The sequence below is a fragment of the Dermochelys coriacea genome, chromosome 13, assembly GCF_009764565.3.
Source record: "Dermochelys coriacea isolate rDerCor1 chromosome 13, rDerCor1.pri.v4, whole genome shotgun sequence".
In the NCBI taxonomy this organism is placed as follows: domain Eukaryota; kingdom Metazoa; phylum Chordata; order Testudines; family Dermochelyidae; genus Dermochelys; species Dermochelys coriacea.
Window position 1 is genome coordinate 5,028,111 of NC_050080.1, and position 27,645 is coordinate 5,055,755.

The 27,645-nt window shown below is 48.2% G+C and overlaps 1 protein-coding gene and 1 long non-coding RNA gene across 2 annotated transcripts; one reads left to right on the forward strand and one right to left on the reverse strand.

Moving 5' to 3' along the window:
* The first annotated feature begins 436 nt into the window (after nt 1–436).
* On the forward strand, nt 437–27,645 carry TCEA2 (transcription elongation factor A2). Its single transcript, XM_038370117.2, has 10 exons — nt 437–680; nt 6,203–6,265; nt 7,372–7,477; nt 9,711–9,801; nt 20,980–21,113; nt 22,662–22,718; nt 23,818–23,972; nt 24,577–24,723; nt 26,293–26,364; nt 27,330–27,645. The coding sequence occupies exons 1-10, from the start codon at nt 612–614 to the stop codon at nt 27,336–27,338; spliced, it is 903 nt and encodes a 300-aa protein (XP_038226045.1). The 5' UTR covers nt 437–611; the 3' UTR covers nt 27,339–27,645.
* On the reverse strand, nt 6,171–9,712 carry LOC122456415. Its single transcript, XR_006275333.1, has 2 exons — nt 8,057–9,712; nt 6,171–7,822 (listed from the first exon to the last, which is right to left on the reverse strand). It is a non-coding gene; the product is annotated as an uncharacterized LOC122456415 (long non-coding RNA).

A 27,645-nucleotide genomic window follows, 5' to 3' on the forward strand; every position in this document is an offset into this window, starting at 1 on the left:
GCCTCTGGCTCAGTTTACCGCCTTCCCTTTATTCCCCCCCCCCCCCCGCTTGTCTTTTCCTTCCTTTTCCACTCCCATTTGATCTTCTCTCTTGATCCTTCTTCCTTCTCCCCCATTCTCTCGTTTGTTCCCTCCCTCCATCTCGCCCTCTTTTCTCCCCTCCCCCATCACTCATGCCCCCTCCCCTCCCCTGTACTGCCTCCCACCTCCAAACTGCCCCCCCCCCACCCCGAAAACAGCTGTAGCCCCAGCCACCCATGTCGGTCCGTTCTCAGCCTGGCTCTCCGGTGACTGCTGGGGCTTGTAGTCCTCGCCTCGCCAGAAGAGCACGGGGACAAGGGCCAACGTGGACTACACGTCCCACAATGCCCCGCGGAGGGGGCGGGGGAGCTTGCCGGCGCGCTGCCCTCGGGTGGGCGGTAGTCCCAGCGCGTCGCCCTGCCGCGGGAGGCTGCGCGAAAGAACTACGAGTCCCAGCGTGCCCCGCGCTCCGCAGGGCTGCGGGGGGTTGGGCGGACTGCGGACTCTGGGGTGGCTGAGTGCATCGGCAGCCCCCCCCCCCCCCCCCCGCTTCGGCCCCGCCGCGTCCCCCGGCTGCGGGGAGCGGAGCCATGGGCGGGGAGGACGAGATCGTGCGCATCGCCAAGCGGCTGGACAAGATGGTGTCCAAGAAAAGCGCGGTGAGTCCGGTGGGCGGGGAGACCCAGGGGTGCCCCCTCCGCTCCCGCTCCCGCCCCCGGGCCCGGGGTCCCCCCGGAGCGCCCCGCCCCCAGCGCCATCTGTGCCCCCTCCTCAGCTCCCGGGGTGTCTCCCCCCGAGCGCCCCTCTTCCCTCCTCAGCTCCCTGCGCCCCGCCCCCCCGGAGCGCCCCACCCCCCAGCGCCATCTGTGCCCCCTCCTCAGCTCCCGGGGTGTCTCCCCCCGAGCGCCCCTTTTCCCTCCTCAGCTCCCGGGGTGTCTCCCCCCGAGCGCCCCTTTTCCCTCCTCAGCTCCCGGGGTGTGTCCCCCCGAGCGCCCCTTTTCCCTCCTCAGCTCCCTGCGCCCGCCCCCCGGGTCCCCCCGGAGCGCCCCGCCCCCAGCGCCATCTGTGCCCCCTCCTCAGCTCCCGGGGTGTCTCCCCCCGAGCGCCCCTCTTCCCTCCTCAGCTCCCTGCGCCCCGCCCCCCCGGAGCGCCCCACCCCCCAGCGCCATCTGTGCCCCCTCCTCAGCTCCCGGGGTGTGTCCCCCCGAGCGCCCCTTTTCCCTCCTCAGCTCCCGGGGTGTGTCCCCCCGAGCGCCCCTTTTCCCTCCTCAGCTCCCGGGGTGTGTCCCCCCGAGCGCCCCTTTTCCCTCCTCAGCTCCTGGGGTGTGTCCCCCCGAGCGCCCGCCCCCCGGGTCCCCCCGGAGTGCCCCGCCCCCCAGCGCCATCTGTGCGCCCTCCTCAGCTCCCGGGGTGTCCCCCCCCGAGTGCCCCTCTTCCCTCCTCAGCTCCCTGCCACCGGTTTGCCCCCTCCCTGAAGAGAGCCCCACTAGCACTCCAGTCGTCCCCCCTGGGGTGCCCCCTCCCAGTCTGTGCCCTCCACCATCTCCAATTGTGTGTCTCCCCTCAGTATGTGTACTCAGGGGTGCCCCCCCAATGTCCCTGGTTATCCCCTTCTCTCCTGAGTGTGCCTCCATCCCTTTTATGACCTGGTGAGTGCGACCCCCTTTCTTTCCCCCATGCCCCTCTCCCTACAGCCCTACCCTGGGGTGTCCCTCTGTCCCTTTCTGAGCCCTGGGGTCCTCTCTTCCTGCTGCCTTCATGGAGCGTTTGCCACACCCCCTCCTTTGTTCTCAGTTATGTCCCCACCACTGCGTCCCCCAGTATCTCCCCAGAACACCTAGTATTCCCCAACACAGCCCCCCATAGCCTGCTGCTGCCCCCAGTGCATTATCCCATACAGCCCCCTATCTTCTGCTGTCCCTCACTATGTGTGTGCCCATAGCACCCCTTCATCTACTGTCAAGTAGATCTAGCTCTAATGTCCTCATGTTCCCTGTCAGTAGGGCCTTACCAAATTCATGGTCATGAAAAACGCATCCTGGACCATGAAATCTAGTCTCCCCTCCCCCCCCAAATCTGGTCTTTTGTGCGCTTTTACCCTATACTATACAGGTTTCAAGGGAGAGATCAGGGTTTCTCAAATTGGGAGTCGTGACCCAAAAGGGAGTTGCAGGGGGGTTGCAAGGTTATTTTAGGAGGGGATCGCGGTATTGCCACCTTTACTTCTGCACTGCCTTCGGAGCTGGGTGGCCGGAGAGTGGCGATGCTGACTGAGGCCCAGCTCTGCAGACAGAAGCGCAGAAGTAAGGGTGGCAATACCATACCATGCCACCCTTACCTTCAAATCTGGGCCCCTAGCCAGCAGCCGCCACTCTCCAGCTGCCCAACTCTGAAGACAGCCTGCCTCCTGCAGCAGTGCAAAAGTGCTGCATTACAGTATTAATGCATTACTATGCATTACAGTACCCCCTACAGTAACCTTGCAACCCCCCCCCCCCCACAACTCCTTTTTGGGTCAGGACCCCTACAATTACACCTTGAAATTGCAGATTTAAATAGCTGAAATCATGAAATTTACGGTTTTTATGACTGTGACATTGACTAAAATGGACTATGAATTTGGTAGGGCCCTACCTATCAACCATTTTGCAGCAAAGCTTTGTAATTCTGGGTTAGCCATCTACAACGTTGTGGTAGGCGAGCCACCTGTTGCTTTCTGCTCCAGCCCTGTTAGCCCCCCTCATTGGTGCTTTCCTTTCGGAAATGCATGGTGGGCCTTCATCTATGCCTTTCTGCTCCTATAGTCCCCTCACCAGTGCCCTGCTGAAAAGCACATGCGTACAGGGAACCCTCCTTCGCCTTTTGGTGGCCTTATCATTTACCATCAGACCTCTGCAGAAAAGCATGATGAGTCTGGGGGAGCCTCTCTTGCTGTCCCCAAATCCTCCCCTCAGCTCCTTCCCATTGCAACTTCGCTGACTCCTGCAGCCCCCTCCCATCAGTATTCCTGCAGGCACCATCACTTCCTCTCAGCCCCATGCAGTACAGGGAAGGGTAGACCTTGCAGCTCCCTCAGCCCTCTGAGGTCTCCATTATTTCCTGTCACTTGGTCATCACTGCCTTGCCTCAGAAGGGGAGCACCATCACCTTCCCTTGCTTCCCCATCCTATTCCCATGCAGTAGTGAGATAAGGAGGAAGCTCCCATCATCTCTCTGTAGCCAGAGGTGTGAAGAGCTACCTTCTTCATCTCAAATGGCCGGAGAAGAGGGGAAGCACTCCCTTCGTCTCCTAGTATTACAGGAAGCTTTCTGCTGTCTCCAACCTACTTGTGGATTCCATTTGCCTCCCAACCTAGAAAGCTTTGGTGGGAGAACTCATAATCAGTCTTCACAGCTGAAGTGAGGGATTCCTTCATTTCCTTTCTCCCCCCAGCTCCTCCTGCATCTCCTTCCTGGGGACTGATCCTTTCTTGCTTCCTTCTCACCTAGCAGTTCTCCCCAACTTCTGTGATTGCCCTAGTTCTCCCACTTCAGTCCCCAACTTCCTTCCTCAGAGGTGGATCCATGTCTCCTCTTAACCTTCCCTTTATACAATAGCTATTTCTCCCATCTTCTTCCCCTGGACTGCCCCCCAATACACTTTTTCTGCCATGCAGGCCTGCTCCCCAGTACTCTTCCTCCCTAATACTCTTCTGTCCCTTCACTGTGAAGATAAAATGACAATCTCTGCTTTCCCCTAAAATCACATCACTGAAGAGGTCCTCAGCCTCAAAGTGGTGGGGTGTTCTTCAGAACAGGAAGCATGAAAGAATCATTATTGTTGAATTGGCTTCCAAGTGTCAGTGATGAGCAAGCAGAAGCAGTGATTTGACCTAGTTGGCATTGGAGTGTAAGGTAATGGACTGTCCAGTTGGTAGTCTAACAGGTGGGTCACTATATCCTGTGATTTTTGGCTACTAAACCATGTGCAATTTACAACACATGAACCAGCATCCAAACCTTTGGTTACTGCAGTCATAGTCCTTCGCCACTGGAGCCTCATTTTGAGTACTTGTGCCCCACTCTGGTCCCACCTTGTCATTGAGGAAGTTAACTTTAACACACATTGGTCCCAATCCTGCTTTCACTGAAGTAAGTGGCAAAACTTCCTTTGAGGGGAACAGAAATTGGGCCATTATGTGCACCGTAAAGGCTGGATTTATTTGACTCTTGATCTCGTAATGTCAGAAAGAAATTTGGCAAGTCATTCATTCTGGGTAAGTTGCTGTAAGGCTCCTGAGGGAGTGAATTGCCTGTGTGTGTGCATATTGAAACCTTCAACTTCACTTTGATTTAGCTCTCTCAGCCTCTGTCCTGCAGGATGATGCTGGCAGCTTGATCTATTTCTGAGCTGAATCGGAAACAGCCTTTCTGCATGGAGGGGGAGGGATCTGAAGCTGAAATGGCTTGTCAGTTCAGGCTGCTTCACACCATTGCAATTATAGTCTCTGTAGGTTTTGTGTTCCAAATGGGCCTGGAGTGGTTAGTATTTTAAATGAGCTGTTAAATGTGAACACTAGAAGGCCTTGTTGGTTAGGAGAGGAGGGGAAAAAACTGCAGTCTGAATGGAGGCTGACAGTTTCCAGGCTGTAGTTTTCACGGAGAGGACTGCGGAAGTGAGGCTTTGCTAACATCTGTCCGTAGAGTTTGCAATTGTACCTCATATTTTAAAATGTACACATGGTGTAGTTAGAGCCATGCAGCAGCTGAGTTTTCTGGTTACAATGAAGCTGATGAATGAACATTTTACATACCATATTCCAGGTGACCTGCTTCCTAACTTCCTTGCTTCTTACCAATTTTGATTCAGTGGTCAAAGCTTTCCTAAACGGCAGTGGGTGGATATCCTGAGTACTTTTGCAAAGCAAGTTTTCCTTCTAGCCACAAATCCTACCAGGGACACATTGCCAGCAGCTCTCTACCTACCATAGGCAAAATAACCACTACCCCCAGGGCTGACTGTGAAGTGCTCTAAGAGCCTCTGATGCAATACCTAGGCAAAGGTGTCCACATCATCAAGCAGGTCACCTAAAATGGTGATTTGCTAACAGAATTATTCCTAAAGGAAAAATGTCGTGGGAGGGTAGTTTTTTAGGTGGCAGTTTTTGTCTGAGGTTCATTGCTTAGGAGTTCTAATTAAACGATCTGGATAAGGATAATAGTAAACTGTGTAAGTAGTAGGCATAATAGAATTGTGCTGTGTGCCAGGACAGACCTGTTACATGACCAGGGCCAGTTCTAGGCACCAGCAAAACAAGCAAGTGCTTGGGGTGGCACATTTCTAGGGGAGGCATTCCGGCGCCGGCCATGCCCCCCCTAGAAATGTGCCCCTGCCGCCATAGCTCACCTCCGCCTGCTCCCCTGAGCGTGTCACCGCCGCTCCGCTTCTCCACCCTCCCTCCCAGGCTTGTCGCATGCGAAACAGCTGTTTCGAGCGGCAAGCCTGGGGGGGGAGAAGAAGCCGAGCGGCGGTGCACTCGGGGGAGGCGGAGGTGAGCTGGGGCAGGGAGCGGTTCCTCTTAACTCCCCCCGGTTACTTCCTGTGCTCCTCCCAACCCTCGCTTACCTCTGCTCTGCCAGCTCCCCTGAACGCGCTGCCTCTCCCTCGCCTGAGAGGGAGGGGGGAGAAGTGGAGCGGCGGCCTATTCAGGGGAGCAGGCGGAGCGGAGGTGAGCTAGGGCATGGGGTTGCGGGGGTGGGGGGGAGCCGCAGAAAGCAATAGGGGGGAAAGGGATTGGGAAGGGGCGGAGTTGGTCTGGAGCCGGAGGAGGGGGGAATGGAAAAAATGTGGGGGCGGCCAAAAATTTTTTTGCTTGGGGCGGTAAAAATCCTAGAGCCAGCCCAGTACATAACGATGCTTCTCTGTCTTGCTTGGTTCCCATACCTTAGCTAAGGCCTCATTATATACTGTTATTTCAGGAGTATAATAGGGATTGTTTCTAGTGTCATCTAAAATATCAGTCCCAAGATTGGTTGGTTGGCTCCCTCATGTTCTAGGAACAATTTATTGCTTTATTGGCTTTTGTAGGCTGACTTTAAGTAGCTGTTCTTCCTTAGATGATATGGTAGAAGTGGCCCATAATAACTTTTTTTTTTTTTTAAGTAACTATTAGATTTCCTCCCCTCCCCACTTCTTTCACAGGATGGTGCGATGGATTTGCTGAAGGAACTGAAAAGTATGCCTATAACTCTGGACCTGTTGCAGGTAAATCATGCAACTAAGGCAAGGAAAACTAAAATCTAGATGTAGGTGGAATAAATGCTGATTTTTCTGGAATGAGATTAAGCCAGTCTCCCCTGCCATTTGTCCCCTCTTCCCAAAAACATCAAAGAATGCTATGCAATGTTATTTTTATAAAGCCTCACCAACAGAGGTGCCTGGGGTACTATTCATTACTATAATCAGAAGAAATTCAAAATTCCATTTGTAAACATGAAGTGAAAAGCCCACGCTTTACAAAACCAATGGAGGGATCAGATTAAAGAAGAGGAAAATAGATTAGGGAAGGAGCAAATGTGAGGCCAGCAGCAACCATATTTTTTGAAAAGCTTTTGTAAAGCTACTAACAAACGAGAGCATCAAGGTATGTTTTAAGTGGGGAGACGGGGACTGAAGCAGAGCTTGAGTGGAAGCACAACCTAGGGCCCACCAAACTGATGAAGTTGATGGAGTCCATAAAAGTTGGGGGGCATGTTCCATCGGGATGAGATTCTAGGGAAAACTCTCTGGGTGGGGGGCAACTCCAGTCTGGTTTTTAGAACTAGGTTAAATAGTTAATAAAAGTTAAGGGCTTTAATAATATGCTGAAACTTAAAAACATTCCTTACGGGCTTCGGTTACAATTAAGGTGCTGAACGTCCTTTTAAAAGAAAATCCTTTTCAAATAGTGGTTGTGGTTTAAAGGCTTGAAGCATTGTGCGTTACAGCTGTGCATCTGTTTATAATTTTGGCCCTGTTTTTAGATTTCTAAGACTCTGAGGGATTTTCTTTCAAATCCTGTTCAGTTTTGAGTAATATATATATTGCTTCTAGGTGGTTAGGAAGGGGAAAAGGTGTCATGGGAGATGGATTCCACCAAGAGAGAGCCATATGCTATGTAAGCCAGATATTCAGGACTCACCGAAGAAGCCAACTTGTTGGTAGCTGCTCTTCTGTAGAAGCATCAAGCAGCTGTCCCTGTATCCAGGGATTTGTACACCTTGGTCAATGTTGCTGTGTCTTGTGGTGGAGACCTGTTTTTCTCTAATTTTAGTGCCAATGGCTAAGTAGTCAGTTTTTGAGTGATTCACTTCTTGAATGTTGGTTTGCAGTCCACCCGGATTGGGATGTCGGTGAATGCGCTGAGGAAGCAGAGCACTGATGATGAAGTGATATCGCTTTCCAAATCACTTATCAAGTCCTGGAAAAAGCTTCTCGGTAAGAAAATAAGCAGGGTTTGTTGAATTCAGTTTACCAAATAGCCAAGTCTAGCTGCTTTGTTATCCTGTAGTTTGCGTTACTCCTTCAAGCTTCTGTTTGCATCAATAGAAATAGGAAATTCTAGCAGGCTACAGAACTTAGAACCTTAAAATTAGACTCCTCATCTGGAGGGTTTCAGTGAATTCCATTTAATAACATTGAGTTCCTATTTTAAAAGAAAATGGTCCCTGCAGAAGAAGTGGAATTAAGGGCCAGGACTGCATGTAGTTAATGGGTACTTGCCCAGGCTTGCGAGGTTTGAAATAACAATAGTTAGCGTGACAATGATAGTAATACTCTGATCTTATTTATAAAAAGAAAAGGAGTACTTGTGGCACCTTAGAGACTAACAAATTTATTAGAGCATAAGCTTTCGTGAGCTACAGCTCACTTCATCGGATGCATGGAAATGCATCCGATGAAGTGAGCTGTAGCTCACGAAAGCTTATGCTCTAATAAATTTGTTAGTCTCTAAGGTGCCACAAGTACTCCTTTTCTTTTTGCGAATACAGACTAACACGGCTGCTACTCTGAAACCTTATTAATAAAGTTCTCCATTTGCTGACTTAGGTGCTGCAATTTAAAGTAAATGTAATAATAAAATATCAATAAACTAGCACAACTGATAAAAAGCCAACTAGTATAACATCGTAAGAAACCTGCTAGAAAACATTTCCGGTTGTGATGGGTTGGAGCAAGAGGTCTTATTTAAAATCTTATTGCTTGACTGTAGTTCCTGGAATGGGATATTGTAATGCTTAATGAGCAAATGTTCATAAAGCTCTTTGAAGATGGTATTTTGCCTTTTGCTTGTTCAAAAGCATTAACCCATTCAACCCCCTTTCAGAATAACTAATTAGCATGGTCCTCATTTTTTCTAAAAGTCAGGTCAACTTGTCTAAGAGTACTTAGTGAGTCGTTAGCACGCAGGGGTTAGAGCTCAGGAATTTGTCTCACACTTCTTTGTTCATTCCTCTAGACCACCCTGGAAATAAAAGTGCTTTATAAACAACCTTTCCTGTGGAATTTCCAAGAATAAATGGAAATACTCCACCTGAGTACTAATAAAGACGCTTTATCAGGCTTCTGGAGCTACTGAATTTTTTTTTTTTTTCTGACTACAGAACATGAAATCCTAAGCCCTTTTAATTTCAAATCAGAAGAGAGGATATGTCTTGAGTGGGTTATTTGTGTCATTGGTAACTAATGTAATTGTCTTTAGCATAAAGCATGCTTCTGAGCCATATGGCAGTACCTGTGTGTGGTGAAGCTCAGGGTAGAATGTCCTTTCATCAAAACTAACAAGTCTGTTTGAGTCAGTAGAAACAAATATCTTCTATATTTAAAACCATCAGGGACTGTTCAAAGTGTATGTGAAATGAACTGTTACTTCCAGTCTGTATCTCAAAGAAACCTCCTACAAATAACTTGGCAAAGAAGCCAAAGACAAAATGGGTGTTGGAGACTGGACTATCTTTTCCTCCCACTTGCTGCCGGAGCTGGTCCTTCTACATCAGGGTGGATACGTAATGGTGGGACCATAAAGGGAAGCCTTCATTGCCTGTATCTGTTCTGCATTTAACCAGAACTTCTGTCTCCAGGACTGTGAAGCCAACACCTTCCAACAGCACTGAACTACCTGGAAAAGAAATACAATTTATTCTTTTAAGAAGTGTATCCCTGGCCTTCCAAACACCTACCTTGAGAGGGGGCTGGCCCTCAGTCACTTTTGAAAATTGGATTGGTTTTAAATCCCATTTTCAAAAGTGATTTTTGAAAATTTTATTCAGTCTATATTCAGCAGAAGGGGCCTCACTAGAAAAGAAACTTTGGCTGGGATAGGTCTTCCCTCATGAAGAAGCTAATCTCCTCAGGGAACGAAGGATGAGTTCTTTCACCCTGGCTATCTAGGGAAAGGTTTGTGGTACATTTGCCAGTTGCCTGACTCCTTGCCGCTCAAAGGCAAGTAGAAGGATTACTACAGGTGCATTGCAGAGTAGTTTAGGCTGTATAGACCTATTCCTCCATGCTGCTCTTCTGGAGCTAGTAACTTGCCTCCGACCAAATATCCAGGCTCTTAACCGTCCTTTGTGCTCTGCTTGGTGTAGTCAGGACTGTGGTGTGAAGATCAACTCTGAACCCTCTGTAGTGTCTAAAGTGTTTGTTTTTTCCCTCTTCTCACTGGGTGCAGATGCTTCAGAGGACAAAAGTGAGGAGAAAAGGAGGAATTCTTCCTTGTCGGCATCCTCCTCAAAGGAGAGCGGTGACTCGAGAGACCAAAGGTAACGCTTCCCTTTAGCCCAAGATGATGCTGTTGTACATGTTGTTCCATCACTTGGGGTTTTCTGTGTTAACATTTGATCTTTAACGTGTCTGTTGGGCTGTGCAATTGGTCTGCTCAAATGCCTCATTCTGGTCAGACCTGCCAGGAGTTCAGCCTATCCAGCGAAGGTGACAGGCTGCCTGTAGATCCGTGTGGTGTTCTATAATAAAGAGAAACTACAACTGTAATGGAAGAATAAACATCTACAAAAGACAGTGGCTTTAGTGAGTTTTTTTTGCTTTCTGTTATACATGATTTGTTTTACCTTCATGTTTCCATTTCCTTCTGTTTCATGCTGGTTTCTTTCTCTGTTAATAAAACATTCCTTTGGGTTTGATTTTGTTTGTGTTGCATTTTTATATTTTTTTCCCCTTGCTTGTTGTAAACCCTTGGAGTCCTTTAGAAGGGCTGTGACTATGCTCAGCCTTAGCAGTCTAAGCTGATGCATGGGAGCCAAGTATTCACAGATGCTCCTAGCAGGAGCTTCACCCCCCTCCTCCCCCCCCCGCACAATGATCTCCCCTCCACAAGCAGTGCAAGAAGTCCACCCGCCCCGCCGCCATGCCCATGCATCTAGCTGGTCTGCTGCTGGCTCACCCCTCTTCATGGCGTGGGTGTTCCCCAGCCTGTTCCCCATCTGGCAAGTATAGTTAGAACAGTCAGCAAGGGGAAGTGGGACCCAGATGGAGGACAGGAAGGTTGTGCGGTGGGACCAGCTTCACCAAAGTCCCAGCTGTGCCTCCCAGAAGCAAGAGACTGATCTTTCCTTTTAGCCAGAGCACTTCCAAAAATCCCGCACAGGCTTCAGGAACCTGGCCATTTCATAAGGTATAAAACACCTGTGGATTAGTCAGTTTCTTAAGGATTAATATTAAGAATGTAAGAATGGCCACATTGGGTCAGACCAAGGGTCCGTCTAGCCCAGGATCCTGTCTTCTGACAGTGGCTTGTGCCAGATTCTTCAGAAGGAATGAATAGAACAGGGCAATTTCGAGTAATCCACCCCCTGTCATCCAGTCCTAACTTCTGGCAGTAAGACGTTTAGGGACACCCGGAGCATGGGGTTCCATCCCTGACCATCTTGGCTCATAGCCATATTCTGGTTTCTGTTTATTGGTAACTCTCTTGGGTCTGTATTTGTCTCTCTGGTTTGCAAGTTTTCCCATGCTTATTAAAGTGCGTACCAGCCAGTCAGTCCCTAGCCTCTTTACCGTGTCTCCTTTTGGTTTCAGAACTGTCACGTGACTGCTGTTGCAGCTTAGTTATTTTCAAACCCGTGCAACTTTGTGCAAGGCTGGTACAGTGAAAGTTACTGACATGATGGCTGAGCTACAGCAGTTTAACTTGCTACATATATATCATCCTCCACCTGTGTATAAACTTGAATTAAATGTTCCAAAAGATCATGATCTGGCATGTGCATTGCAATGTTTTTAATAACAATGGATCCCTCTGATTTTGAGGCCATAAACCCAGCTGCAAAGCAGTGTAAAATTGGAGCAGGGACCGTTTCTGGTTCTGGGTTTGTCCATTGCCTAGCACAATGAGGTTCTGGTTCATGACTGGCGTTCCTAGGTACTAATTCTACAAATAACATTAATCTGGAGTCTCCCAGCTGAAATTTTCCCTTTGCATTGTGCAAAGGCAAGGATTTCTCTGGGACAGAGGTGGCAGAGGTTCACGTATTTTTAGTGAAAGGAGTGCTTTTGTAAGCTGGGAGAGAAGTAGTGTGAGCACAGGATTGGGACCCAGGACCGCCCGCCATCTAAATCCTGCTTCTGACACTGGATTCTTCTCTGCCCTTGGGCAAGCGTTTTCAATTCTTACCCCCATTTCTCAATCTGTAAATGGAGAATGATACTTGCCAGCCATATAGGAATCTGCTGAATCTTAGTTTGTTTGTGTTGGCAAAGGGGAAAGTGTGTTTGTGTTAGGCTGATGGTATACTAGAGTCAGGAAATAACACCTCAGAGAAACCTCTGGCTTAGCCTCTGATAGACTTTCCTCAGGAAATGCTTGTGAGCCTAAAGAAAGCAGCTTTTCCTGGTACATTGCCCAGAGTTCCTCAACTGTCCCCAAAGCATCTGAGAGAGTGAGTAGGGTGAGAATTGTGTGAGTAAAACAAACCCAGTCTGTTAGGACACTCATAGTTTGGAGGAAGTGGCCTGGAGTTGTTGCAGCCCAAATAACACACCAATTGTGGTCATGGAGGCAGAAATATGGTGCTACCCGCTTTTTCAGCAACTAAGGACCAATGGATTTCCCGTCAGTCCTACTGAACTCTTTGTCCTCCACCAGTAAGGTTTTAGGAGGCACTGTGCAGCTACTACTTTTTTTTTTCATTTAAAAGTGTGGTGCAAACATTAAACCTCCAACACCCCTGTCAGCTAGAAGTACCCTATTCCTTTTACAGAGGGGGAAACTGAGGCAGAAGTTTAAGGGGTTAGAGATATTTAGCTCCTATCTCCCAGCCCGTAGCCAGTCCTGTACAACATGCTGTCTCATTACAGAGAGAAGAGCATATGTTCCTCTGAAGGTAATGAAAGAGACTCCCAATGTGCCCTGACAAACTCTGAGAGCTTATTGGCTAAGAATTGCCCCTGGCGTCTGTGTGAAGGGCAGACTGAGACTAAATTAGTCAGACAGTATGGCTGATCTATGGGCGATGAGTGCACTACTATGCTGGGTTGATGAGGCTGCTATCAAAGCAGTAGAGAAGCCAGCCAATGTTGAAATGTACGTACTTCAGCCATATAGTGTGACAGATTTTGGCTGAGCCTTTACCCTTGTGTCAGTGAAGAAATTTGGGATACCTCTTGGCCCATAACTTTTCTCGATTTCTGCGGTGCAGATGGGAAATTTCTTTGGCAATGACCAGGGAACTAACATCAGTAGAGCTGTATCCAATGTGGAGGTGGAGCTTGTTCTGGTAGGCGAGATATTTAGGTGATACACTAGTATATGGTATCCTTATAAAATTTATATCCTGCAGTTCTGTATTGTTATGATTCAAAGCATTCTGGATGGTGTAGTATTGTGGACTGTTACTACAGTATTTTTTAATAGGTTGCATATAGAATGTCTTCATCTCTGGCAGCACTGTGGTTTCTTTTTTGCCAGGACTCTCATCAGGCCACTTATTGGGAGCATCTAGATTTGTTGCCTGTCAGTATACTACTTTTATGGCAATTTCTTTCCACTGCAGTCCAAATCCTGTTACCTGTCTGGCCATCACACTTGTCACCATTTTGTTCTTAAAAAGAAAAGGAGTACTTGTGGCACCTTAGAGACTAACAAATTTATTTGAGCATAAGCTTTTGTGAGCTACAGCTCACTTCATCGGATGTATTCAGTGGAAAATACAGTGGGGAGATTTATATACACACACAGAGAACATGAAACAAGGGGTTTTATCATACACACTGTAAGGAGAGTGATCACTTAAGATGAGCTATTACCAGTGGGGGGGGGGAGGAGAGAAAACCTTATCACCACAAAAGGTTTTCTTCCCCCCCCCACCCCCTTCCTGCTGGTAATAGCTCATCTTAAGTGATCACTCTCCTTACAGTGTGTATGGTAATACCCATTGTTTCATGTTCTCTGTGTGTGTGTATATAAATCTTTCCACTGAATGCATCCGATGAAGTGAGCTGTAGCTCACAAAAGCTTATGCTCAAATAAATTTGTTAGTCTCTAAGGTGCCACAAGTCCTCTTCTTTTTGCGAATACAGACCAACACGGCTGCTACTCTGAAACCTGTCATTTTGTTCTTGTGTCACTTCTTTTGTAATACAGAAGACTTTTTATTCTCCTCTTGGGTAAAGTGTACAGCCTTATTCCTATGTTTGACAGGCGCAGTATGAACCCCCAGGATTTCCTGAAGCAAAGCCGCTCTGTGTGGTGTGTGAGGGTTCTTATTTGCCAACTATTGTAAGGACAGACAAACCCCCTCTTATACAGACTTTGTGAGTGTGGCCTGTACTGCTGTGAAATCTGTTCTGTTTGATCCACAGGAGCAATCAGCTGAGGTTGTTCTCAGGCTTGCTATGGTTTTAAACTGCAGGAGTGAGGAGAAGCTTGTTCTGCTTTCCTGCTGGTGCACTGGACTACAGTCTACTCTCAGTGCTTCAGTTACCTCTAATTCTATTGCACAAGCAGGCAGCTGCTCTACAGGGTTTTGGGGTTACTTTTGAGCCATAACCTTCCTGGGGCAGGCCTAGGTGACTTCTGTTCCTGAGGTAGAACTGCACTTAGACACACAACACCTAGTGAGGTTTGTGGGGCAGAATATCAAATTCTCTCTGAGGTTGGCAACATCTTTTTATACACATGTCCACAAGTGAGTCTTCCAAAGCTTTGGTGGATGGTTGCTTCTTGGGCTGTTGAATTCTACTAAAGCCACAAGCTCATGTAACAGCTGCTAGGTACGGCAGGCTTTGCACATTTCCCTGGATGAGTTTTTTGTGGTCTATTTAAAGCATCAATTGTTATAGACCCTATTTGCATGTGTGCAATCACTTGTGCACTCAACAATTGGCAGGAATGGTATATGCAAATCGCACTGAAAATCAACAGGTACTCCACACCTTTCAAATACCAGGCCACTTTTCCTTAGGTCCCTAAATATTGATTTAAGAATCTAATTTTCGGCATCCACACTTGATATTTTAGCTCTTAAAGCATATAGAGCTTATTTTACTCCTTTTTAAAGATGTTTAATTAGCATAGATGTGACAGTTAATGGAAGCGGGGTCCTCGAATGGAGATTTTGCTTTGGGATACTTTTGTGGCTCAATGTTTTTGTTAGGCTGAGACCAAGGACTTGTAAATTTCACCCAAAAAAAAGCACCAGTCTCATGGCGACAGTTTTAGAAGAGTCTTAGACCCCCATGTGATCCACGGAAATATACATTCAGCCATGTATGGGCAGTCTACAGAGAGGCATAGATTCATATATACTGCAGTAAACGATGGAACTTGCTCCCTTCAAAACAGCAGCTGTTTCCTGGCAAATCACCATTTGCAGCATCTCTTGCAAGTGACACTGTATATACTCTGCTTAGTGCCACTAGTTTTTTTTAGTCTACGTTTTCAGAAAAATGCACACACAAATTCACTTGTGCTGATAAACTATTTGACATCTCAGCGAATATTTGGGCCATTGTAAATCTGGCCCCAAGACTTATATTTTTGCAAAAATAGGCCCTGCAGGCCCCCTTTGCACATTCAATTACTACAAAGATGTTTAGACACCTGAAGATGTAGATGAGCCCCTAGTGGATTTTGCAAATATGCCTAAACCAGTTACTTGCCCAGATCCCATTGAAAGAGCTTAATGAGAGTTAGGTGCCTAAAAGCCTTTGAGGACCTGGACCTAAAGGCTTTTGTTCAACCACTCCACAGCCGCCAAGGTTCAAGCTTCCTCTGCATCACTGTGCCCTAACCCTTATAACATTGCCCTGCAGGGAACACCGGTAGGCCTGAGCAGGTAGTTCAGCTTCCCTTCCCATTTCATCCTTGGCTACGTTACTGTCTGTGCCTGCAGGGTGCCATTTGGGGTAGGGTACATCCAGAACTAGAGTCAAACCACTTCCTCCTTTCATGACAGATTAAGATTTTTGGGCACTGATATGCTAGACTGGGTTGGAACTAGCCCTACGGAACTATTCCAGGGTCAATGCCTTGGGCTGTCCAAGTCTCATTGTCCTACAGCAGCAGCTTCACGATTAGAAGATAAATGCACAAGGTTCTAGGACAGCTTCATCGCCTTGCAAGTAAACCAACAGACTGAGGACAGTAGAGTGGTGTCTGTTTCCATGGCTATAAATGTCCACTCTGAAGGAGTCATTCTCTTCCTCTTCCATAGAATGGACAGAAAACGGGTCGGGTTCTCTGCGGCCCCCCACTGGTGGGGATCTGGTTATAGACCCCTGATTCTGTGCCCCTGCCCCCCAGTAGGTTAAACAGCTGGATGTGGTCCCTAGAGATCAGATATCAGCGGAGGCTAGCTGGAGTGCATGGGTTTTGGCCACTCCCCTGCTCTGCTGCTGACATGTCCTCTGCCATGGGGACTGTGGAAAGGGAGGTCTGCTGGGGCTCCCCAGTGCTGGGGGAAACCTCAGCAGCAGGCCTATGGTTTCTGCTACCTTTGTGTTGCCTGAATGTGCAAGGAGAAGTGAACAGGACAGAGAACCTGTTTGTATACGCGGGGGACCAAATACCCTGCGAGGCTGAGCATGCGATACAGAGGCTTTCTCCTCCAGGTCACTAGCTGAAGTTCAGCCTAGGTCAAGAGGAGCTGAAAATATTCCCTTCTTGTTCAGTGGCCTAGAGGGAGTGAGTAGGTGTTTTCAGGCTGTTTCCTAGTGGTGGTTTGTCCACATTACACTCGCTCTTGTTAGCAGCTCAGTTGGTGAGGGCTAAGCCTGAGAGGGCACGGACGCTCACCTGCCCTTTCAGCCCTAGTAGTGGGCCTTCCCACCGCAGGGTTAAGCTACGTGGCTAGAGAAGCTTGCACTGTCACTGTCTGGGCTGTACCTGTTCTGTGAATACACAGAGGACTCCAGTCTCCAGGGCTGTGCAACCAGCCGTAAGTGCATCTGTAAATAAAACCTGTGAACACTACGGGGCCTGACTTTAGAAAACCTGTGTGTGATTGTGCATGCAAATGACTGGCTCTGCCTGCCCATGAGAATGACCCTGATTCACCATTACAGGTGCAGTTACTCAATTAGCATGTTAATTCATAGCTGTTGTCCATGCTCCCAACACTTCTGGAAATTTGGGCCTTGAATGACTCCAAGTTAGAAGCCTCGATGTGTCTCTCCTAACCAGTGTGCTCTAAGGAAAGGGTCAGAGTGGGGGGTGGTCTGGTTGCAAGACCCATTGTGATTGTCATTTAATACTACAGTACAGACAAAGCCCACGTCTCTCACCCCCTACTTCTCATTAACTGCTGACCTTTTCTACAGGTTTTACAGCTATATTTCAATTCAAATCCATGGGACTCGTTTGAACTGTTTTGGTGGCAGGAGTTGCTGCGTTGAAGAGATGAGGCTTTACATAGAAACCAAAGAGGTTACAATCTGTGCTGAGAGAAACTGTGCCATGGAACAGAGAGGGGTTCTCTGCCTTTATCCTACCTTTATATAGTACTCTCGGTCAGGGCCAGGCTTTCTGGGGTGTCATAAACAGGGAACATCTTCAGCTGGATTCTAATAATCTTCACTGAAAACCCCCTCACCAGTCGGGAATTTGCTAAGCAGCGCGCCATTACCAATGCTCAGAAATCAAGTCACGCTAATTGTGGGTGGAATTCACCTCTTCCCATTTAAAGCCGAGGTAGCAGGGAACTGAGGGGGCGGGGGATGGAGACATGGAACTCAGACCCCTCTACCTCTAAGCAGGAAGTAAGACTGCAACGTGGAAAGACTGCTCCCCCATATGGGGTTTTTTGGTGACTGGGTCCGCATAGTTATGGATCCCGTTACTTCTTTCCTGGTCTACTTCCTAGTAGTCCTTCATGCTGTCCTCCCTTTGCCATGTCCAGGGGGCATAGAGGCCCTGCTGCACCCCTTCCACCAAGAGGCCCCATAGACAGCCCCACCACAGTGCAGACATGGAGTGAAGGGCCTTGATCTGATCTTCCCTCTGGCCTGCATTTCGCTCTAGAAGATTAAATTTCAGCCACTTGGCTCAGCCAAGAGCCTTGTTTTCTATAGTGTTTTTGGTCATGAGACCGTAGACCCGGTGAAAGGTGTGGGCCTGCCAGCCCTGGAGACTAGAGATCTCCATCTCTGGAGAATCTGAAGTGCAGTCAGTAGCTGAGCAAACTTCTCCTTGTTACCCTGCCCATGTGCCTCAATCTTGAGCTAGAGGAACTGCCTCTGGGGACATGAGTCTCCATGGCCCATTTGCTTCTGGGGCTCTCTGATGAACCTACCTCCCAGGGTGCTAGTTAGAGGAGCTGTTTCTGATGTGGTCACTTAGGAACTGGACTGCGATCACCCGACTCATTCAACAAATACCAGATTCACAGGGGGAGCAGAAGGGGTGATGTTTACATTTATTGCATTTTGAATGGGTGAATAAGGGCATAATTTGGGGGAAGTGATGCATAGAACGATAAAGTACTGGGGCATGATGGACCAGCTCACTAGAATGGCTAGACATTCCTGACCCTAGCATTTCACATACGGTGGGAGTTCATGGTGTGGAATGGACCATCCTTGATCTTGTTGCATTTTAAGAATGTGCAGAGGAGCACACAGTGTTTATTTGAACAAACTCCTTTATTTGACTGGATATTCTAATTGCTCGCTAAAGTGCCTTGCAATGCATTGTGTCATGCGTGTAGTGCTTCAGATAAAAAAAGTCTCTTTTTTTCTTTTCTTTGTTACACCAAGGAAATGAAATACACAAACATTCCAGGAATAAAATCGACCCTACTCCCACAATCCTAGCCCAGGCCCCCTCGCTCCACCTCAGTTCTAACAGAATTCACTCCTGAGCACAATTAATTTTAAACTCCCCACAAAGCGGGCATCTCTGAAATAAGTCGGGCAATCACTGAGGATCCCATCGTCGCTAACTGGCATTGACGTGACTGGGAGTTTTGCCTGAATAAGGCTCTTCCTCGGGTCTCGGCATGTCATTTTAGGAGGTTCCACGGTCCAGGGAGCTCTTACTTGGAGTTGAGAATTCCCATATGGCTGTGTGCCAAAATACCAGTGCCAAACTCCCCAGGCCCCATGTTGGCAGGTAACAGAAAGTTGAAACCCAAGCATGGAGTATTGGCAGTGTCCAATAGTTGTGTAATAGCCCTTCTCATTGGGCCTGTTAGGAGATTTTAAATGGGAAACTCTAGGTTCTGTGGCAGGATTCTTGGGTCAAGCTGTGTTAGGGGAAGCTTTAAGCCACCTCCTTGTTCTGCTGATGGAGGGGTAACCTGGGATAGTTCTGCACCAGCCTGGAAATGCCCCGTACAGAGCACCATCTCTGTAAGGCAGTCTTTTTGCAAAGTGGATTCACTGAATGCTCCAGTGCTGATTGTTCAATGTAGGGACAAGGCAGGCATGGTAATCTCTTTTATTGGATCAACTTCTGTTGGTGAGAGAGACAAGATTTTGAGTTCCACGGAGCTCTTCTACGGGTCTTGGCATGTCATTCCAGGAGGTTCCATGTTCCAGGGAGCTCTTACTTGGAGTTGTGAATTCTCGTATGGCTGTGTGCCAAAATACCAGCGCCAAACACCCCAGGCTTCATGTTGGCAGGTAACAGAAAGTAAAAACCAAGCATGGGATATTGGCAGTGTCCAATACCTGTGTAATAGCCCTTCTTGTTGACCTGCAAGGGTATGACCATTTTCTTTTTGTTCAGTGGAGTAAATCAGTTTGCATAGACAATATCATAGAATCACAGAACTGGAAGGGACCTCGAGAGGTCATCTAGTCCAGTCCCCTGCACTCATGACAGGACTAAGTATTATCTAAACCATCCCTGATAGGTGTTTGTCCAACCTGCTCTTAAAAATCGCCAATGATGGAGATTCCACAGCCACCCTAGGCACTTTATTCCAGTGCTTAACCACCCTAACAGTTAGGAAGTTTCTCTTGATGTCCAATCTAAACTTCCCTTGCTGCAATTTAAGCCTATTGCTTCTTATCTTATCCTCAGAGCTTAAGAAAAACAATTTTTCTCCCTCTTCCTTGTAACAACCTTTTATGTACTTGAAAACTGCTATCATGTCTCCTCTCAGTCTTCTCTTCTCTAGACTAAACAAATCCAATTTTTTCAATCTTCCCTCTTAGGTCATGTTTTCTAGACCTTGAATCATTTTTGTTGCTCTTCTCTGAACTGTCTCCAATTTGTCCACATCTTTCCTGAAATGTGGCACCCAGAACTGGACACAATACTCCAGTTGAGGCCTAATCAGCACAGAGTAGAGCGGAAGAATTACTTCTCGTGTCTTGCTTACAACACTCCTGCTAATACATCCCAGAATGATGTAGACTTTTTTTTGCAACAGTGTTACACTGTTGACTCATATTTAGCTTGTGGTCCACTATGACCCCGAGATCCCTTTCTGCAGTATTCCTTCCTAGGCAGTTGTTTCCCATTTTGTATGTGTGCAACTGATTATTCCTTCCTAAGTGAAGTCCTTTGCATATATCCTTATTGAATTTCATCCTATTTGCTTCAGATCATTTTTCCAGTTTGTCCAGATCATTTTGAATTTTAATCCTATCCTCCAAAGCACTTGCAACTCCTCCCAGCTTGGTATCGTCCGCAAACTTTACAAGTGTACTCTCTATGCCATTATCTAAATCATTTATGAAGATTTTGAACAGAACCAGACCCACAACCGATCCCTGTGGGACCCCAGTCGTTATGCCCTGCTAGCATGACTGAGAACCACTGATAATTTCTCTCTGGGAACAGTTTTCCAACCAGTTTTGAACCCACCTTATAGTCACTCCATCTAGGTTGAATTTCCCTAGTTTGTTTATGAGAAGGTCATGCGAGACAGTATCAAAAGCCTTACTAAAGTCAAGATATACCACGTCTACCACTTCCTCCCTATCCACAAGGCTTGTTACCCTGTCAAAGAAAGCTATCAGGTTGGTTTGACACAATTTGTTTTTGGAAATCCATGCTGACTGTTTATCACCTTATTATTTTCTAGATGTTTGCAACTTGATTGCTTAATTACTTGCTCCCTTATTTTTCCGGGTACAGAAGTTAAGCTGACAGGTCTGTAATTCCCTGGGTTGTCCTTATTTCCCTTTTTATAGGTGGGCACTAGATTTGCCCTTTTTCAGTCTTCTGGAATCTCTCCATCTATAGTATTAGGCTTCATTGATAGGTTATAAGGACTTGTCAGCATCCACATGTGTGCAGAGCCATCCCAGCTCCTAGGAGCTCTGTGTTCCTATCCAGGGATAGCCCTATTGGTTGGCATATTGTCATCTGTGTGAATTTGGGGGGTGGCTATTGGCCAAGGTCTTTGCTCTGCTTTTTCCTGATTGGTTTTACATCGTCGTAATGAACAGGATACTTGACCACATTGTCGCTGAGCCCTGCGCTGCTCTCAGTGACATGAACTGAATCATTCTGACAAGTGAAGTTTCTCTTTTAGCTCCAACAAAAGGCAGGACCCGCCGAAGACCCCGACCACGCCCAAAATCACCACCTTTCCGCCGGTGCCCGTCACCTGTGACGCTGTCCGCAACAAATGCAGAGAAATGCTGACTTCTGCTCTGCAGACCGACAGTAAGTAACCAGGAGCCTCGCCTAGGGCAATGGGCTCCACTGGGCTGGCTACAAACTCCTGCAGGGGCCCCTTTGCCATGCATTCTTAGTGAGCGTCAGAACTGTCTGTGAGTAGAGGTCAGTGCTGCAGTAGGGAGGAGTTCCAGGCCCACAAACAAGAGGACCGTAGCCCTTAATCCCTTGGATAAAGCTTATTTCACCCAGGAGATCTGAGGATCGACCTCTCCATGCCATAAAAAGGATGAGAGTGGGGGTAGCCAACTTCTACCTGACACTCCAGCTGGGCATCTAGTTGGGGTGACCTCAAGCCAGGGGAGTCCCATAGACATTGGGTTCACTCCCTATCGCCCGGTCTTGTCTGATAGCTTTAAAACTCAGCTGACATCCCCATTTCCCTGCTGGGAAAAGTGGAGCTGGAATGCAGTGGGCTGGGTATGTTAGTAACCATACTGCTGCTTGTAGTATTCTGCAGCTAGGGCTGGACTCTTAGGGAACGCAGCTATTAGAACGGATCCCCTTGAAGGTCGTATGTCTCTAATGGCTTGGGGTGAAGTTTGTCCCTCAGTTACACATGTGCAGCCCGGGTTGAAGTCAATGGGAGCTGTGGGTGCGCAACCCCTCAGAAAAGCAGTCCCTGAATGTCCCAAGTTGGGCCCCTAATACTTGGGATGTCCAAAATGGGAGGTCACCTTTGAAAATGCGGGCCTGGCTGCTGTCCGAGGCTCTGCATGAACTTGGAATGATGGAGCGTAAATGACAGATGGAGAAATACACAAGTCACAAAGCTTTGTTCAAATTGCTCCTGTATGTCTGACATGTCAGCTAGAGTGTTAATGGTAAGAATTTCATTGTATCGTCCCCTCACCCCATCCCTTGTCTGCTTTAAGGAATCCCAGCCTGTGGCTGTCCATCCCCTTCCTGCTCATCAGTCATTTGCCATATCCAGGCTCCAAACACACAATCATTACATCACTCAGGCTGTTCCTTATACAGTAAAGGTTGTTTACTGGATTTCACCAGCTCTTTGCTCCAATAAGAGTGAGTAGGAAGTGGGGGGAGATAAGGGTGTGGGTGGAGGGAGGTTGCTGGGCATTTGGCCAAGAATAAGTAAAGTGAAGGCCTGATTCTGATTACACCAGCTTTATTGCTGTGTAACTCCATGGATTGGAGTGGAGTTATCTCCAGGTTACACCAATGTGAGATCAGAATCAGGCCCTATGTATACATGTTTGGCTAAACTATAAGTTCCCGGTATCATGTAGGTTACTGGCAAACAATGTATATTACTGCACCTGGGTGCCAATCATTGCCTTAGCTCTGGACACCCCTATTGGAGTCAGTGGAGCAGCGGAGGGCAGGAGTCAGCTGGGGTTGTCAAATTTTGTCATGTATGTTAAAATGTGTCAAGGGTGCTTAGGCACTGCCTGTGATAGAGATAATGTGTGAGTTGAGATAGGCAAAGAGCTTGATATTGGTCCCCAGGGTCTCCCTTAGGACTCTCTTGGTGTTCGAAAATGATCAGTAATTGTGCTGGTTGTTCTTTTGCAGATGACTACATTGCCATTGGTGCTGACTGTGAGCACCTCTCTGGCCAGATTGAAGAATATATCCTTGTGCTATTGAGGGTTCCGTGAGCAGCATCCCCGGGGAGTGACATTAACAGGCCAGCAGGAAAATAGGGGTGAATGACGTTGTTTGTGCAAAGGTCTCGCTCAGCCCGGGCTCTGGCCTGGGTCTCAGCGTTGTTCTGGATTAGCAGAGCTGCAGGTTAAAGATGAAGCCCCTGGATGGATTTGTTGTCGACTCAGAACTGACCCCCTCACTGATGAGATGTGCATGGCTGCCTGTTTGTATTACGCTGATTGCCCCATCCTCCTGTGCAACAGATGTTCCCTGGCAACTTTCCTACACTTACCTCCTTGATGGCACTCATTGCCACCAGGCCATGGGGCTGGGGCCAGGCAAGATATAGCAGTTGGTGTCAGGTAGCCTGCTAATTTCAGATGAGATAGATTGTGTGTGTGTGTGTTGGGGGGAGTGTTAGTTACACGCTGTTAGTGTAGGGTTGCACAGCTTTCTAGCCCTCTAGTAGGTAAGAGCAGCATGTGGAGGTACTTGAGGATAGTGGAAACCAGAGATTAATTCCACCATGCTGCCATTCCAGTGCTGGGGAGAAGTCATTCATTAGAAGGGAATTAGCTGCAGCACAGGGACCTCTCCTCTCTTCTCTGTCCTAAACTGGCTTCGGGGGAACCCCTTTGCAATTTATTTCTGGGGAGGGCGGCAGCTCAGTACTGGTCCCGGCCCACATATGACAGCTCCTGCTGTGCAGGAAGGGAAAGAGCCCAGCATCTCCCAGTATTAATCCCCGGGCTTTATGAGTGCTTGAGTTCAGTTAAATTCAACAAAACCATGGCCTGGCAAGTATATGTGGCCTGCTGGTCAATGCGTGGGCCTGGGAGGCCTGATTCCGGCTTCTACTCAAAGCTCTGCAACTGACTTGCTGTATGCCTCTGGGCCTGTCACGTTAACCCTTCAGTGCCTGTCCCCTCACCTGTCCACTGGCTGCAGTGACACCCCTACCTCACAGGAGACTGAAGCGAAATTCCTTAACGCTTGGAAAGTGCTTTGCGATCCTTGGATCCGAGCAACGGAGGTGGCAGGGCTAGTTATTCCCCTTGTAGCTCCTTAACTGTCCTCATACGTATATACCAAGATGTCAAGAACACCGACATGAAGTACAAAAACCGCGTGAGGAGCCGCATCTCCAACCTGAAGGACTCCAAAAACCCTGAGCTGAGAAAGAATGTGCTGTGTGGCGCAATCACCCCGGAGCAGATCGCGGTGATGACCTCAGAGGTGAGAAGAGGAAACTTGCATAGGCGTTATCTTAAGAGATCGTGTCCAGTTGATTAACTTCAAGGTAGTAGCTGGTCTGCTCTCAAGATGGCAGCTCCGTTAAGGTTCAGATCAGCAGCAGCCAGTGATGTGCTTGTCAGGATCAACCATGTGTCAGGGGGCTTTTTAGTTACTCAGCGGAGTTTGGAGCCAGAGACTGGTCCTGGACAGCTCTGGAAACTGAAGCCCTCTGTGTATCCATAGAGCACTACAGGACACCCTTCCCTGCACTGTGTCTCAGTGCTGGCTGGAGAAAGCACTGCTACAATTTAATGGGCAGTTCTGTACTTGGCCTCTCAGCTGAGAATCCCACACAATGGGTCCAGTTAGCGGTGGGGACATTTGTCTACTGGAAGCTAGACTGAGCATCCCAGACACTTCCCATTGGCCACAGGTGACATGGGCTGGATTTGAACTGGTAATCTATAGTTGAGAGGCTCTATAGCCCATTATCTGTCCCTTCAGCCATCCGGCCCTGCTGGCTGTGTTCTCCCTCTGCTTCAGTGGGACTGGCAGCAGTATGGTGGGAAAGTTGAGCTGATGGGCCTTTGTTTGTTTCCTAAAGGAAATGGCCAGTAATGAGCTGAAGGAGATCAGGAAAGCCATGACGAAGGAAGCGATCCGGGAGCACCAGATAGCTAGGACGGGAGGGACCCAGACCGACCTCTTCACCTGTGGGAAGTGCAAGAAGAAGAACTGCACTTACACTCAGGTTAGCCACCACCTTTGCTTATAAAGGGTACCATCCTGCAAGGTTCTGAGCAATCTCCGGTCAGACTAGTGGAAGTTGATGTTCAGCATCTCCCCAGCTGTCCTTGGCACATCATGGGATTGGGCACTGTCAGGTGGCACGAATCCTGCAGCTCACCAGGAGAACCACAAGGGCCAGATTTTTCAGGGTTGTTTAAGTCCACAATGAATTTGCAAAATGTGGTCACTTAATTTGTGTGTGTAGTTACCATGACTGCCAGTTGGGTCACTGCTCATGCAGAGCACCCTAATTATCCCTGAGCATGTACTGTGACCTGAGATGTGCAGGTAATTGCAGTGATTTGACATGCAAGGAGGCACCCAGGATCACCTGCAAGCTTTGAAAATCTGGTTTCTAGAGTTTAGTAAAGTTCCTGTGTCTGACAAGCCTGTTCAGAGGCAGCGGTCACATACCAGGATACCCTATAGGCTTAAATAGAAACCAGATTGGTAGTTTGCAGGCAGCAGTGACGGCATATGGCCCTGGCGGACTGTAAAGCCGAAGTTAGGACTAGCTGTAAAAGAGAATGGTTTGAGTGCTTTTTTATGTTTTACTCTTAAACCTGTGGCTGGAGGGTTGGGACATGCAGAGGCAATTTCCTTAGGCACTTGCCTACACTGAAAGCATGAATATCATGGATCCTGTGAGCTATATTCTTTCCAGATTTCAGAATGGAAATGGATCAGCTGTGAGCTCGAACTAGGGTGACCAGATGTCCCAGTTTTGTAGGGATAGTCCCGATATTTGGGATTTTGTCCCTATTACCCCCCATCCCCCTCCCAATTTTTCACACATGCTGTTTGGTCACCGTAGCTAGAGGATACAGAGTACGACCTGCTTTCGGAACGGACTGCATTAGGCTGGTGTTTTAACCACTAAAACAGAAGCCCTTGCTGCTTTGAGGCCCTGCTGCTTCAACACTAATCAGTTTCCGCGGGTGTCTTGGCAAATGGTGGCAGATAGATGGACCATCCCCCATGGCAGTAGGTATCAGCCACATAAAGACCATTGAGGACTCATCTGCAGAGTGCTGCCTTGGTGATGACCAGAAAGAAAATGCCCTCCTTGACTAGCCCAGCTCCAGGTGTGACCGAGCCAGGCTAGTGCTGGGCACTGACAGTTCAAACTTGGAAGCCCTTAGGCCTTGTCTGTAGCAATGGTGGGCACAACGATGTAGTGTAAAATGGCATTTTCACCACCATCCTGTCTATGCCTGCTGTTGGCAGTTATCCAACACAATGGTGACAATCCCAGTGCCCTACCTCCATGACAGCTTCCACTGTCCCTGCTGTCAGATGGGGCTAGTGCAATGGGAGGACATGGCTGAGAAGCATCTGGGGTGGAGACACAGCCAGAGTGTTCCTTGTCCATGTCAGCAACATAGTGTCTCTCAGGGGTCTGCTCCCTGGTTCTGACTGATGAACCCAGAGGATATTTGAGGACTACCATGGAAAGCCCATTGTGAATCTCTTTGAAAGGTTCAAGTGGGGGCTCTTCCTTCCCATTTCCCTTCTTGTCTCTTTCCCACAGGTGCAGACCCGCAGCTCTGATGAGCCCATGACCACCTTCGTCGTGTGCAACGAGTGTGGGAACCGCTGGAAGGTAGAGCATGAATGACACTTGTTTGAATGAGGGTGGGAAATGTATTGAGATAAGTGGTGTTGACAGCTATAGTTTGTCATTTTAGGAATAAATCCTTAGCCCCCTTCCAAGCCCCAACTGACTCTAGCAACTGCTGTCACACCAAGGCTAGAGGGAGAGACAGATCATAACATGTCCAGCGAGTCTGTGGGGATGGGATCAGCACTCAGAACTTCTGCTCTGATCACTGTTAGGGTGGACTTGGCTGCTGGCTGTATAGAGCACGTGATCTTCTGGGATACAGCGGGATGATGCCTTTGCAGCCAATCACTTTGCAGGCCTGGCCAGACGTATATGCTGGCATTGGTGGGAGATCAGTGGTGCAGGAGTTCTTAGAACAAGCTCAGCCTCCATAGCCCCACTCACCCGCAACAGCCACAATGAATCAGCATGGCTTTCCATGCTGCCAGTGGACATGGAACACTTCTCTGGAGCGAGTTCAGTAGGCTGCTCCCCTGCTATCACGCACGCAATAAAAGGGAGGCAACAGTGACAATTATTCAGGCTTTTAAAGCTCTCACATTTTTGCCCCTTTGTGCTGTGCCCAGACTTGGATTGGAGCAGAAACCTTAGCTATAGAGTGAATGGTGAACAGCAACAGCACTGGCGCCAGCCCCTTGATGAGCATGGCACCTCCTTATGCCCAGCTCTCTACCCCCCCTTTATATTATTCACCCTCATTTACACAGGGTGGTGCCTGTAGCTTCCCCTGCCATGGGAGCTGAATGGTGGCGCTGGAGGTTAGCAAAATCACCCGTCTTTAGACGAGAAGGTTCCCCCTACTCCAGGAGGAGCAAGATTCCCCAGCCCCATGAAGAGGGAGACTATCAGCCAGATCCCTGGCTCCTTCATGGCCACAAGTGGTGCCCGCGCCTTTGTTTACAATGGGGTTTTCTAATCTGGGTTTAAACTTCAATCTCTTGCAGTTCTGTTGAGATGTCTGTGAGCCCGATGGCAGCGGCCGAACCTGGACAGACCACAACCTATGTTCTCTGACTTCTCCAGCCATTGTGTACTGTATCCCAAGTGAGTTTCCGTTGTGTCACACACTAAGTGCATCGTCTTGGGGGGAGACCTGGCTCTCGGGTTGTGCACCTGTGGAGAGAAGCAGCTGTGATTGGAATCCAGGGGGCAGACAGACTGGCAGGAGAGTTCACTCCATGCATTTTGGCTGTATTTTCTCATCCAGATAAGTATTGTCATTTTTTCATAACAGTATTAAACTTCTTCTTTTTTTTTTTT

Coding starts and splice junctions, on each gene's coding strand:
- TCEA2 (XM_038370117.2), top strand. CDS start 612: ATGGGCGGGGAGGACGAGATCGTGCGCATCGCCAAGCGGCTGGACAAG. Junction 7,478..9,710: donor GTCCTGGAAAAAGCTTCTCG/GTAAGAAAATAA, acceptor CACTGGGTGCAG/ATGCTTCAGAGGACAAAAGT. Junction 21,114..22,661: donor TTCTGCTCTGCAGACCGACA/GTAAGTAACCAG, acceptor GTTCTTTTGCAG/ATGACTACATTGCCATTGGT.